This window comes from Solanum verrucosum, unplaced genomic scaffold (genome assembly GCF_900185275.1).
Source record: "Solanum verrucosum unplaced genomic scaffold, falcon-dt-bn FXZP01000072.1, whole genome shotgun sequence".
Lineage (NCBI taxonomy): Eukaryota > Viridiplantae > Streptophyta > Magnoliopsida > Solanales > Solanaceae > Solanum > Solanum verrucosum.
The window spans coordinates 1368267-1381097 of NW_026020208.1; the positions used below are offsets into that span (position 1 = coordinate 1368267).

Below are 12831 nucleotides of genomic sequence, written 5' to 3' on the forward strand. Positions count from 1 at the left end.
ATGACGATTCACGTGAGATATACTCATCCTACATGGCAACTTATTTGTATTACAAATCAATGGACATATTTATGTATTATGTCATATTTATACCACTGCCCGGTATAACTTGTGACTAAGGTAAATTTTATTAATCCGACAATACTTATGTGGTGACACTATTTTTCTCAAAAACGATTCTTACGCGATGTGAATCTAAATTATACGGTAATTAAATTTTAGGTTGGCCACCATGTTCGGGTCCTAATAAACATCAATATCTGGTAATAACTGAAAGATAATTTTGGCACCTGAAATTCCAACAAAAGTCCAAATGTGTGGATCAATACAAAAGTTGAAATATTGTTTTTTTTTACTATATACATTTTCTCTATTTATACGCTCACATTTCATTTTTTTTCCTTAACATTTTCATACAATTTACAAAAAAAAAAATTAAAATTCTCAAGATTTCCAGTTTCATCTCTTCACCACCCACCCCTATCTCTGTTTCTTGTTTTGGTTAGGTAAATTTTTCTCCATTTCCAACTTTTTAAAATCAAGATTGTGTTTTTTCTTTAATGTTATGAGGCTATGCAACGCGAATTCAGATTAGTCGTTATACCCCAAAAAAAAAATGTTGTTTAATTTTTCAATTAAGATTGTGTTTTTTCCTTCTTTTTTTTCATCTATTCTTTAATGGTATGGGTCCTATGCGGCGCTAATTCAGATTAGTTCGGGTACAATGTAGGTATCGGACACAGAATGAGAACCACAAAAAAAAATGTTGTTTAATTTTTCAATCAAGATTGTGTTATTTTTTTCAGCTGTTCTTTAATGTTATGTACCTTATGCCCCACGAAATCGGATTAGTCAATCTGCTATGGATACCGGACATCGAATGAGAATTAAAAAAAAAAGAGAGAAAAAAAACTGTTCTTTAATGTAATTCTTGTTATTCAGACTTTAGAGTATTATCAACAAATTTTGTTTAGTTCTTTTATTTGTGATCATTTTTTTTGGTTCATGCAGACCCTGAATTGCTATATTGGTTATTGTGTACACTTTTTTAAAAAAAAATTCCACTCTTGGTGTTTGATACCTGCATTGGAATTTGACTAAAGCGTATTTGGACATTGCGGGGTCCATTTATGGGAGTGCTCCCAATAGGATTTTTTTCATTTCCAGGACGAGGATATGAGAACTCTTGTTAAGTGTGGAGGGATCCCGACCATCCCTCTTTAGTCGAGTCGAATTGGATGCTTTTGTTTCTTAAGGTTAAATGTGTTTAATCAGATTGTAATAAGCAATGAAATCGATGAACTAAACAGGCAATCATCAAATAACTGAACCTTTTCTGTCTTTTTTTTCGCGTTAATATTAGTCTGTTATTCTGTTTGTATGTATATCCATGAGTTTGCAAGTGAATTACATTCTTTTGTTTTCGTTTCAGCTGGAATTTTGCATTCAAGGTTTGTTCGTCGTACTTCTGAAAGCTAGGTTCATGTCTGAGCTCGATATCCAAGTCCCTACCACCTTTGGTACGTTGTATCTATTCTTCGTTTATCAATTTCTCTTTTCCGCTTCATAGAGAAGAGTACGTAGTTGGTCATTGCTCCTGAAGCAATGTTGTATTCCCTCTGTTTCAATTTATTTGTCTGGTTTTGACTTGATACAGAGTTAAAAGAAGTTTAATCTTGTCGTCTTAAACATGTCAATATGGAGAAGTTGAAATTAAAGAGTTGCGAGAAAAGGAAAGAGTTATTCGTTTTGAAATAGACTATAAAGGAAAGTAAAGACAAACAAAGGGAGTAATGTGTTTGCTGATGCAATTTAGTCTATACAATCCTCCCTTTCTCCATTTCTCAGACGAAAATCGTTTATTTCTCTGTTTTCGAGTAATTACTGATTGGAATAACATGGCTTGTATCGTGGGACAGATCCGTTCGCTGATGCAAATGCTCAGAACTCAGGCGCTGGTGCGAAGGAGTATGTGCATATCCGAGTTCAGCAGAGAAATGGAAGGAAAAGTCTGACTACCGTTCAAGGCCTAAAGAAAGAATTCAGCTACAACAAGATTCTCAAGGACCTCAAGAAGGAGTTCTGCTGCAATGGTACCGTTGTGCAAGATCCAGAACTCGGACAGGTGAATAACTGATTCTATTCTATCTTTATCCTCGTTGGAACAAAGGACTTATGGTAGACGACTCTTGTTCTTTGTACCAACCTATGATCAAATGAAAACGAGGTAGGCACTCTTTTTTCACATAATTGATGCTCTTCTTTGTCTCTGAGCTACTGAGGAACAAAGAAGTTTAGTATAAGGCAACTCTCGTTCTGTGCACCAACCTATGACCAAATATAAACTAGTTCTTCACTCTTTTTCACATACAACCAGGGTGGAAAATGTTACAATAGCAAACCTCTACTTGACCTGAGAGCCTCGAGGACAAGGAGGCAATGATAAATTCTGAGGCGAATCCAGGATTTGAACTTTATGAGTACAAGTTCAGGATTCTACCACAACTTATTTGATTTACTGTGGTCCAAATCAATTACTTGTACTTAATTTAGTGAATTTCTTAACACATAAACACGCGCCCCAGGATGAACGCCTTCTAGCTTGTTTGTTCTCGACTGATTGTTTCATTTCACACAGGTTATCCAACTTCAGGGCGATCAGCGGAAGAATGTGTCAACCTTTCTCATACAGGTTTAATTCATATCCTCTGCCCGTTCCTCGACATCCAATATACATGATCTAAAAAAACGTTGATTTCTCGTATTTTTTGTGATTTTTAGGCTGGCATTGTGAAGAAGGATAACATCAAGATTCATGGTTTCTAAACACAATCAAAGAAAGGGGATTGATGCACATTTTGTGATTGCAACTTTCCAGTTTGTTCACATTATATCAAGCGCGCTACGAGCAACGTTTTTTTTCCCGAGTTTTAACACACTTTTTCTTCTCTCTATATATATATATAGCAGAAGCTTGGTATATTAGTAGCTTGTTGATGATCAGTATATATAAAAAGTTGTATTTTGGATGGAGATGGAGAATCTGCCCAAAAGTTTACAAGATCATTATATTCTATTTTGGATGAACATTATAATATTTGTCATTTTGTATATAGTTTACTTATACCATCAATATTCATTTGCTTATTTCATGAGCTTCTTGTTGGTGCTTAATGTATTAACTACTTCGTCCGTTTCAATTTATTTGGTTGGTTGTGTGGACTCTACACCTTCGATGCTGCAGTCGTGTCGGATTCTGTAAAAATGCACCATTGTTGGAGAATCCGATGCGCATTCGAGCAACAGAAGGTATAGAATTTAAGAGAGTAAAAAAGACGTTTGAATCTTGTGGTCTTAAACTAAAGATATGTAGAATGTACCAATATGTTCTTTTAATTTTATGGTCTTAAAAGATGTGGAAATTTTGAAATTGCCAAAAAAAAAAGGACATTCTGTTTGAAACGTATTAACATTCGTATAGTGCCACTCTATTTGTCTTGTATCACCGGTTACACACCTAAATTTTGTTAGAATGGCTAGCAAGCAAAGAAGAAAATGAAGGAAGACGACTTTTGAAACTTGTGATGTAAACTAGGGTGTGTTTGATGGGGAGGAAAATATTTTCTAATTTTTCAATGTTTGATTGATCAAAATATTGATGTATTTGTCACAACATGTAGAGATCGTAAAGCTAGATATACTTTTGTAAAGGATGAAGATAGTACAACGTGGGTGCATGCCTCGTAGACGCACATCACGAATTTAAATCATGTTATAAATAAAGTATATTTAAATAATAAAAAAAGTAGAACGTCAGATCTATTATCTATCGAATTCAAATTAAATTTTTACTTTCCAAATAAAGGAACCTAACAACCCCTTAATCTCTTTCATCACCTACCATTCAACAGTCAGCGCCTTCCTCTCCTAAATAAATGTGCTGTTTTACTTAATTATTTTAAGTATAGAGTTGGAGTGCTAGCTTACGGGTTCGGCTAAATTCAATAGCTTTGATCTAAATCGTAACAAACTAGAATTTCGAATTCATAAATTTCAAATTCTAGATTCGCCTCTAATTTTAAGTCATCCAACAACGTTATGGAAGTTGAAGGTAAATCAGGGGTGAAACTACAGTATGCAAGTTCGATCGAACCTAATAATTTTAGTTCAAACCTTATATTTGTTTTAAGAAATCACTTGAAAGTGTACAAATTATTAATTTAGAACTCATTAACTTAAAAAATAGAATTTCAAATTCATAAGCTTCAAATTCTGACTCTACCTCTTGATTGTTAATTAATTAACATGACGTGGAAAAAGGAATAACAAACACAATAAGTCTTAAACCGGACTATACGTAGCCTGACATATATTTTCTATTTTCCATCAGGATGTAAGGTACGATTAAATACAGATTCACGCATTGCAGGATTCAGGTGTCGCTCCGATACGTAGCCTAAATTATTATTTGAAGTTGAGTATAACTCTATAAATAATGGTACTCTCATTCTCTACTAGTATTAGTTTTTTTCTAAATTTTCATATGTCAGATTCTTCAGAAAAAATTTCTTCCTCTGATTATTTTCGTGCTGATTCTCAAGGTATTTATTTACCTCTAATTCATTGGTTTAATTTGATTTTATTTTCTATGTATATTGTTTTGTAATTTTATCCTCGAGAAAGTTGAGATCAGTTATATGAATTTTCACTATTCGTATCGTTAAGCATGTTTGTTTAATTTCAGGAAAAAGATTGAAAGAAATTGAAACTGAATTCAGTGAAGATGAAGAAGCTTTGATAATCAGGATGTACAATTTGCTTGGCAAGAGGTTTCTAACTTCTTCATAAATTTCTTATTTGAAAGCTTTCTAATTTATTTATTTTTTTAACCCTTAAATGATATATTTTTATAGTTTTAGTCTTATAGAAATGTTATTATAAACATAAAAACACAAGTTTAATTTTAGAGGTACTCTTGATAAGCGACAATTACCCGAGTTCAATTGAAAACAGTCTCTCTATTTTCGATAAGATAAGGTTAAGGCTATGTATAGACATTATCCTCCTGGACTTTGTTTGTGAAATTATACCAGATATATTGTTGTTGTCTTGATGTACGGCAAAATTATACTCCCTCACATCTCAATTACGATATTACCGATGCAATTCAAGCTGTGTTATTGAGAGCATTCTCAAAATGTTAGGACATTACCAATTCGATTCAAGCTCTGAGAACATTCTCAATATTATATTTTGAAGAGGACTTTGCTCCACATGCTTTAGCATAAGATGTGTCTACATGAATATTATAAATAAGAAAATAAATTATTATTTTTAGAACAAATTAAAAGAAAAGTATATTATATAAATTTTGATGAAATGAATGCTTCTTTTTGTCATTTTTTTCTTTTAATTTATTATTAGGTGGTCTCTTATAGCTGGAAGAATCCCTGGAAGAAGTACAGAGGAGATTGTGAAGTATTGGAACACTAGATCTTCCACCAGCCAATAACAATGTCAAATAAAATTTCTATGAAGAAATAAAATATTTTTTAGAAACTTTTACTTTTATGCTTAAATATCTCACTTTTATTTATTTAAGTGGGAGGTATTTGATTTTTGAAATTTAATAGTTTGACTATTTCAGATTAACGCCCAATAAGTTCATGAAAGGAGTACACTAGATTCTTTAATTTTCAAGATTTAAATTCGAAATTTTTGATTAACAACATGAAGAGATTTGAACTCAACTCGAGAAATTCAAATTGAAAAAAGAAAGAGTGTGACATCAAAGACTCCATATCTCATACATAAAAGCGGAGTCACAACTTCAAATTTATTGATTCTGAATTTTAAAATAATAATTTTAAGGTTGATAATTGTGTTATAAATTTAATACATACATATTCAATAAAAAAAAAAATTAAGTTCGATCGAATTTATATCCAGACTTCTATTCCAAAAATATGAAGGCTTCAATAATATATTAATCAATTCAATAATACAATATAGGCATGACAAAATCATACAAGCATATATATACTCAAGTAACTCAACATCAAAAAAATAATAATCAAAATACTCCTTAATTCCTCTCATAATTTATTTTTTTTATAACCTAAGTTGAAATATTTTATTATTCCCATGGATTTAACCAACACTCCTCAGGCTTTTTTGGAAATCTTTCAGTATCTTGACAATAATCATAAATGACAAGATTTCTTTGTACCCAAGCATAATCCAATTTTTGATCACTTGATAAATGCCAAGAATCATATTGATCCCACCAATTTTGTGTTGTTGTTGAAACACAAGATGGATATGGATCTTTCCATTGACAGCCATCAACATTAAAATCTTGGTATGATGATACAAATGGTTGATTTTTCCAATTTGTTTTCTCTAAACCACCTCTTGTAGCCCAATCATCTGCATTCCATATACTTGAAAACAAGTACATTGGCTTCTCATTTGGGAAGAAATTGTTTGTGTAATTCGCGTTTTTGTACACTCTTATTGGTACCCTATCCACGAAAAACCTGTACATGTATGAAAAGTGGTTATTTTTGAAAAAATTTCACAAATCTAGATTCTTCATTCTCATGGCTCGTACTTAAGACAGCTTGTTATACGTGAAAGGATCTCATCCATCCTACCAAACTCTGCGATTGTAATTTTTGAGTAATTTAATATAGTGAAAAGAGGTACTTACACAATTTGGTGAGTATTCCAAAGAATTGAGTAGGTGTGAAAATCCTCAGTGGGGTCAAACCATAAAACATGTCTCATCTCACGATTACCAGTTCCATTCTTGTACACATTTGTTTGAATAAGATAAGGTTCACCTGTCCTATTTCCCAAGAACTCAAAATCTAATTCATCTCTTGTTGGTCCTGCTCCATCTTCTGTGCACATCTACAATTCATTCAAAAATCCATATTAAACATATTACAATAACAATAATAATATACTCAGTATAATCCTATAAGTGCGATCTGAAGAAGAAGGTGAGTACGCAGATCTTATTCCTACCTTGTGAAGGTAGAGTGACTGTCTACAATAACATACTCGAGGTAATCTCACAAGTAGAATCTAAAAAGGGTGATGGGTACGCAGATTTTCCCCCTATCTAGTAAAGATAGAAAGACTGTTAAAATCTCCATTTAACATACTACAATATAACATACTTAGTGTAATATCACAAATAAAATCTGAAATAGTATTTACATTGTGTTATATATATTAATTTGGATTGCTAGAGTTGACACATGTCCAAAGTTGTTTATAAAATGTGAGATTAGTAATCTAGAAAACAAAGCAATTTAGTAATTACTAAAATAAATTGAAATATACTAGTAATGTAAAAATTCTTTTTGAGGGGGATGCTGAAGCAATTAAAAAAGTAATTTCTGTGAGATTAATAGGTCATGAATTCGAGCATTGAAATCAGTCATTAATATTTGCTCTAAAATAGACTATACACATCACACTTTAAAAATCATGCCTGAACGTGAAATATTTTATATATTGAACTATTCTTTTTAATATATGTAAAAAAAAAAAGTGCAACTTACATAGTACGCTGTCACAACACCAGCAGAGTCACCTCCCACCAATTTCAACTTCATGCTGAACCACCCAAATCTATATTTCTGTTTGGTCATAAATCCACATCCTACATATCAAAAAAAAAAAAACCATCAATCAATTTTGCAAGAACATAAATAATAAATATACAAATGTAAAAAAAATGGTATTTGAAAAATCCAATTCTTGAATTCTAATCACATGTATAAAGAAAAATCATCAATGTCACACGGATCGAAGGTGGTCAGTTGAACATTTTTTATCAAAACATAAATACTTAAAGCTTCAAAAAAAAAAGAAAATGGTATTAAAAATATTAAATTCTTGAATTTCAATCACCTATATAAAGAAAAAAACTCATCAATGTCACATCACCGAAAGATGATCAGCTACACACTTTTCATCAGAACATAAAGATTTAAATGTCAAAAAAAAATGAAAATTGGTATATATTGAAAAACATTGAACTCTTGAATTTCAATCACCAATATAAAGAAAAAACTCATCAATGTCACATAGAAGTTGGTTAGTTGAACATTTTTCGTGAGAACATAAAGATTCAAATGTCAATTTTTTTATTTATGAATATGGTATTGAAAAAAAAAAAAACTAAATTCTTGAATTATAATTACCTGCTTTTTTGTCCAATGATAAATACCAGATCTGTCCATCTTCAGAAGTCTTGAAATGAGTTTCTGGACAACTTTTACTAAAATTGTCATCAAATGAACCTTGTACTTCAGCTTGTGTTGATGAAAAAAGTACAACAATTATTGCACTAAGTACAAGAAAATGAGCTATTGAAGAAGCCATTTTCTCCCCAAAAAAACAATAAAATTGAATGGAAAACTTCACAAGAAGAGCTTGAGAAGTGCAGCTTCTTAATAAGTTTGAATTCTTTTAGAGAAGAAATATAAATAAATAAAATAAAGGATGTACAGCACATTGATCACTAATTTTGGTCCTGTCAAGGGCAAAAATGGAAATGAGATTTTTTCCCCATGTTTGTTGCTTTTGGATTGTTTCTAGTGTTTATACTTCTTTAACCTTAGTATATACATAAAGATAAAAATTCTCTCTTTTTAATAGGAGACATTGAAGTTTGTCCAAAAAGTTATGTTTACCTATTTTGAGAATAATAGTTTCTTCAATAATAACAATAACATATTTAGTACAATTTCATAAGTGAAGATTGAAATAATAAAATGTATGCAATTTTATTCTTAATAAGGTTGTTTTCGATAGATCTTAGGATAAGTAAAACATATCAAATCAGTATCGTAATGGCGACAAAAAATAATATGATAACCGAAGCAAAAGACAAAATGAATAATATTAAAATCTAAGAGTAAGATAATAAGGAAGTAATAATAATAATAATAATAATATAAAGAAGGAAATCTGTGTGATGTTCGACCAGTAAGGAAAATGGAAAAGAGAATACCAAAACTCTACAAGGTTTTGACTTTGAACTCTGTAATTGAAAAAAATATTGATAGAAATAATTTTCTTCTTAAATGGTTCTTAGGCAACACATATTCAAATTAATCGAAATTCGAAAGCAGATATCGAACGACAAATAAAACTCAAAACAAAAACCATGTTACAGGGTTTTTTTTTCTTTTTTACAAAAGTAAATACATTTTCAAGAGGCAAATACAAGTTTAAATTTTTAGAAGGGCAATTTAGGGATTGATCCCACAATCACATATAGTCCAAACGACCGACAAGTTGGAGAAACCAATTGCCAGAAACATGAGTGAGGTCGAAATGACCATAATGCCCCCATGGACTTCACTGAATTTTTGTTACAGAAAAATGTATGTGGGGTCTAAGATGCCTGCATATGGGAACATGACTCTATTTGATTCGTCTTATAAATATAAATAATAGAAACTTGTTGGATTTGACAACTGGATTTTGCTCTTTTAATTGGTCCTCTAGAATACACTGAGTGGTTTGTTTGTTGCTCCAATAATAACAATACAACCCTTTTTCTAATCGACGATCGATATTCATTTTGAAATTTGATTTATCTTGACTTATGTCATTAGAATATCTCATTTTGAAACAAAACGTATTCTTATCAATGATGATTTTAGTTTTAGGATTCAAATGTGAAATCTTGAATTAGGAATGGGGTATTTATCATTTCATTGCAATTTTTGGTGGAAATAACGGAGACGATTGTCAGTCAAATTATTTTTTGAGAATTCAAGAGAAAGTCATAGCAAAATGAGTCATTTATCATTACGATAGGTGTTTAGTAGAAGTCTAGTAATGTGTGCTTAAAATCTTTCCTAATTTTGAAAAGTGTTTCTTGTTAGAAGTGATTTAAAAAAAAAAGTACTTCTGGTAAACAACATTTTGTGTTTAGTTAATCAATTTGAAAAAAATACTTTTGATTATATTAAAATAGTAACCAACATGGGTTGTGGTGCATTGGTGGGAGTGCTTCACCCTTAACCAGAGGTTTCGAGTTCGAGCCTTGGATATGGAGAAAATCATGTTGGGAGCGCCACCCCCGAATGGGCCCATGCAGTGTTCTAAACCTGGTTCGGGAAAAAAGCTATTTCTTTTAATTTCTAAAAAGAAAATCAGTTTCTACCACGACTCAAAAACACTCATATTTTCTCTAAAAGCTTGGTCAAACAACTCAATTTTAAAAAATATTTTTTAAATAAAATAATTATACTTTTAATTTTTTTAAAGTTTAGCTAAACAGACTATCAATGTCAAACTAATTAAACTCTGACTATATGAAGTTTCTTAATTCATTTGCACCAAACAAAGAAAGTATTGTAAGCAAAGTCACTAGTGGAAAACCAAAAACATAATATTTGACCCCACAATTTATTTAATTTTTTAAAATAAGGCAAAAGAAAACAAAGGGAACAAGTCATTGGGACAGTAAGATAAATTAAGGGGGATTCTTTATATTTAATCATTTGACTTTATTACTTTGGATCTCTATAATTACAGAACAAACTTACTTTATTTTTTAACTCCTTTATTTATTATTAAAAGCAGAGAAATTATAATTTTTGGGGAGAAGAGCTAAGAGGTGCTGGTTTGCTAGGAATAAAGATGACCGACATGCTCATGCGTCCATTTACTCTATGTATAATAATTAATAACATGTGTTTTTCGTTAATTCAAAATTTAAATTTTATGAATTTATGTTCAAAATTTTATCGTAATGTGTTGGATTGAAAATAATTTTTTAACACATTAATAAGATTTGAGTTTAAAGTTAATAAGTTCAGATGAATCAATATTTATGTACCTGATATCAACTCGTGTTATTTTTGTGTACACATTTTCATTAAAATCGTGATTGATTAGTGTATATTTTTCTCTAGATTTTATTACTTGATCATCATAAAGTAATGTTACTCGAACCTCTTTTTGTAGAAAATTATACTATATATAAAGTTAATATTAATTTTGATGTATATATATATATGATAGATGCTTAACTTTTTTAATTTTCTTTTTATAAAATCTTAATTCCGCTGCTGACACAGGCAAATGCCCCATGTGAGGACAGCTTTGAGACAGTAAAGCATTGTCTGGGAAAACATATGCACATACTATTTCTTAGATGTAAATTGCTTAGCCACTTTTATATTATTGATTATAATAAGTTAGTGTTATTAACTAAAGAATTGGCAAGTTATGTGAATTAAGTTGAGTTATTACTTTATTTTGTTACTTTGACTTTTTTTTGTTTTCAACTTTGTTATTTGACTTGCGTATTGTTGAGATCCTTCAATTCATAATTAAATATTTTGTGTTTGGATTTTTAGAAGTAGAAAAGAATTTGTTGGGAGTGTCGACTCTATAAATAATCTACTGCAATATGCAAATTTGAATTTAATCGAGCATCAATATAAATATCAGACACTAAATAAGAAACCAAAAAAAAAAGTGTGTTTGCGCTAAAACTGTGGTGGATTAAATTAGAGTTTTTTGGAGCTTGGAGTTAATTAGTACTATACTAACAAGAATAAAATATATAAACATGTGACAGTTTGGCCGAGTGGTCTAAGGCGCCAGATTTAGGCTCTGGTCCGAAAGGGCGTGGGTTCAAATCCCACAGCTGTCAATTTTTTTGTATTTTTTTAAAAGTTTCATGACACCTAGATGTCTCCATTACAACATTGTATATTACTTTTCCTCTGTGAATATTGACACAACTTATGCAAAATGTTGCATGTGTTATTTTTCAAACCAACATGGCACTCGAAACTTTTAAATCTTGCATGGCACTTGAAACTTTTAAATTTTGAATTCGCCTATATTATAGTGAAATGACGATCAATTTTACTTAATTCATGATATTGATCATTTGGGCTTTGTTAGCTATTGTGATCTCTACATCAGAATTGGGCTTCTTAGCCTTTGGTGGATAACTCTTAACAATTCAGAAAGTATAAATTATAGGAACCACATATTATAAGTACTAAATAACATCCTATCCCTTCTAATTTTTTATTTACCAAAAATTTCTTAAAAATGATGTTTGCGGGATACATAGCGTTATGCACGGGATACATGCGGGATACATAGCGTTGTGCATGGGATACATAGCTTTGTGCACGGGATACATAGCGTTTGATACATTTCACATAGCGGGATACATAGCGTTGTGCACGGGATACATGCGGGATACATAGGTAAATAAGGGATTTTTGAAATAAGTAGGGATAAATGGATATTAAGGTAAATAAAAGAGTGTAGTTAAGTAATTTGTCGATTCAGAAATTGAGTTAACTTAAGTAGGTACCACTAGAAATAATAATAATCAGAAAATGTATATTTTTGTATATTTCTATTATTATATAGAAGAGTGAAGTGGTAGGACGACCAAGGGTAAAAATTTAATTTCATTCTAACAAAAATCTATTAAGAAAGATAGTAAATAATTGTAGAAACATCTTTTTATATATTAAGTGAATTATGATCAAGGGTAAAAATGTAATTTTACACTAACAAAAATCTACCAAGAATGATATCAAGAAAATTAAATAGTACTAGAAACATCTTTTGTTTTTGTTATTACCATTAACTTATTTTCGTTATTACTTCACTTTATTTTCTTTTGTGAGTTATTGTAATATCTATTCATTACTCTATTTAACTATTACTTTAATTTAATGTTTAATATTTTTTTCTATTCATTATGCTTATAAAAAATGCCTACTTTAATATAAAAATTCATTATTAATTAATTATTTTCAC

General features: G+C 30.5%; 2 protein-coding genes and 1 non-coding gene across 3 annotated transcripts; 2 read left to right on the top strand and 1 right to left on the bottom strand.

Moving 5' to 3' along the window:
* The first annotated feature begins 405 nt into the window (after positions 1 to 405).
* Positions 406 to 2921, top strand: LOC125830281 (protein translation factor SUI1 homolog 1). The gene is made up of 5 exons (XM_049509498.1): positions 406 to 506; positions 1433 to 1520; positions 1920 to 2125; positions 2639 to 2692; positions 2782 to 2921. The coding sequence occupies exons 2-5, from the start codon at positions 1484 to 1486 to the stop codon at positions 2824 to 2826; spliced, it is 342 nt and encodes a 113-aa protein (XP_049365455.1). The 5' UTR covers positions 406 to 506; positions 1433 to 1483; the 3' UTR covers positions 2827 to 2921.
* A 3153-nt stretch (positions 2922 to 6074) lies between these two features.
* On the bottom strand, positions 6075 to 8637 carry LOC125830268 (probable xyloglucan endotransglucosylase/hydrolase protein 8). The gene is made up of 4 exons (XM_049509483.1): positions 8220 to 8637; positions 7575 to 7675; positions 6713 to 6915; positions 6075 to 6539 (listed from the first exon to the last, which is right to left on the bottom strand). The coding sequence occupies exons 1-4, from the start codon at positions 8398 to 8400 to the stop codon at positions 6137 to 6139; spliced, it is 888 nt and encodes a 295-aa protein (XP_049365440.1). The 5' UTR covers positions 8401 to 8637; the 3' UTR covers positions 6075 to 6136.
* Positions 8638 to 11615: 2978 nt separating this feature from the next.
* TRNAL-UAG (transfer RNA leucine (anticodon UAG)) lies at positions 11616 to 11695 on the top strand. Its single transcript has one exon. It is a non-coding gene; the product is annotated as a tRNA-Leu (tRNA).
* Positions 11696 to 12831: the final 1136 nt, after the last annotated feature.

Coding starts and splice junctions, on each gene's coding strand:
- LOC125830281 (XM_049509498.1), top strand. CDS start 1,484: ATGTCTGAGCTCGATATCCAAGTCCCTACCACCTTTG. Junction 2,126..2,638: donor AAGATCCAGAACTCGGACAG/GTGAATAACTGA, acceptor CATTTCACACAG/GTTATCCAACTTCAGGGCGA. Junction 2,693..2,781: donor TGTCAACCTTTCTCATACAG/GTTTAATTCATA, acceptor TGTGATTTTTAG/GCTGGCATTGTGAAGAAGGA.
- LOC125830268 (XM_049509483.1), bottom strand. CDS start 8,400: ATGGCTTCTTCAATAGCTCATTTTCTTGTACTTAGTGCAATAATTGTT. Junction 7,676..8,219: donor ATCATTGGACAAAAAAGCAG/GTAATTATAATT, acceptor TTTGATATGTAG/GATGTGGATTTATGACCAAA. Junction 6,540..6,712: donor TGGAATACTCACCAAATTGT/GTAAGTACCTCT, acceptor ATACATGTACAG/GTTTTTCGTGGATAGGGTAC.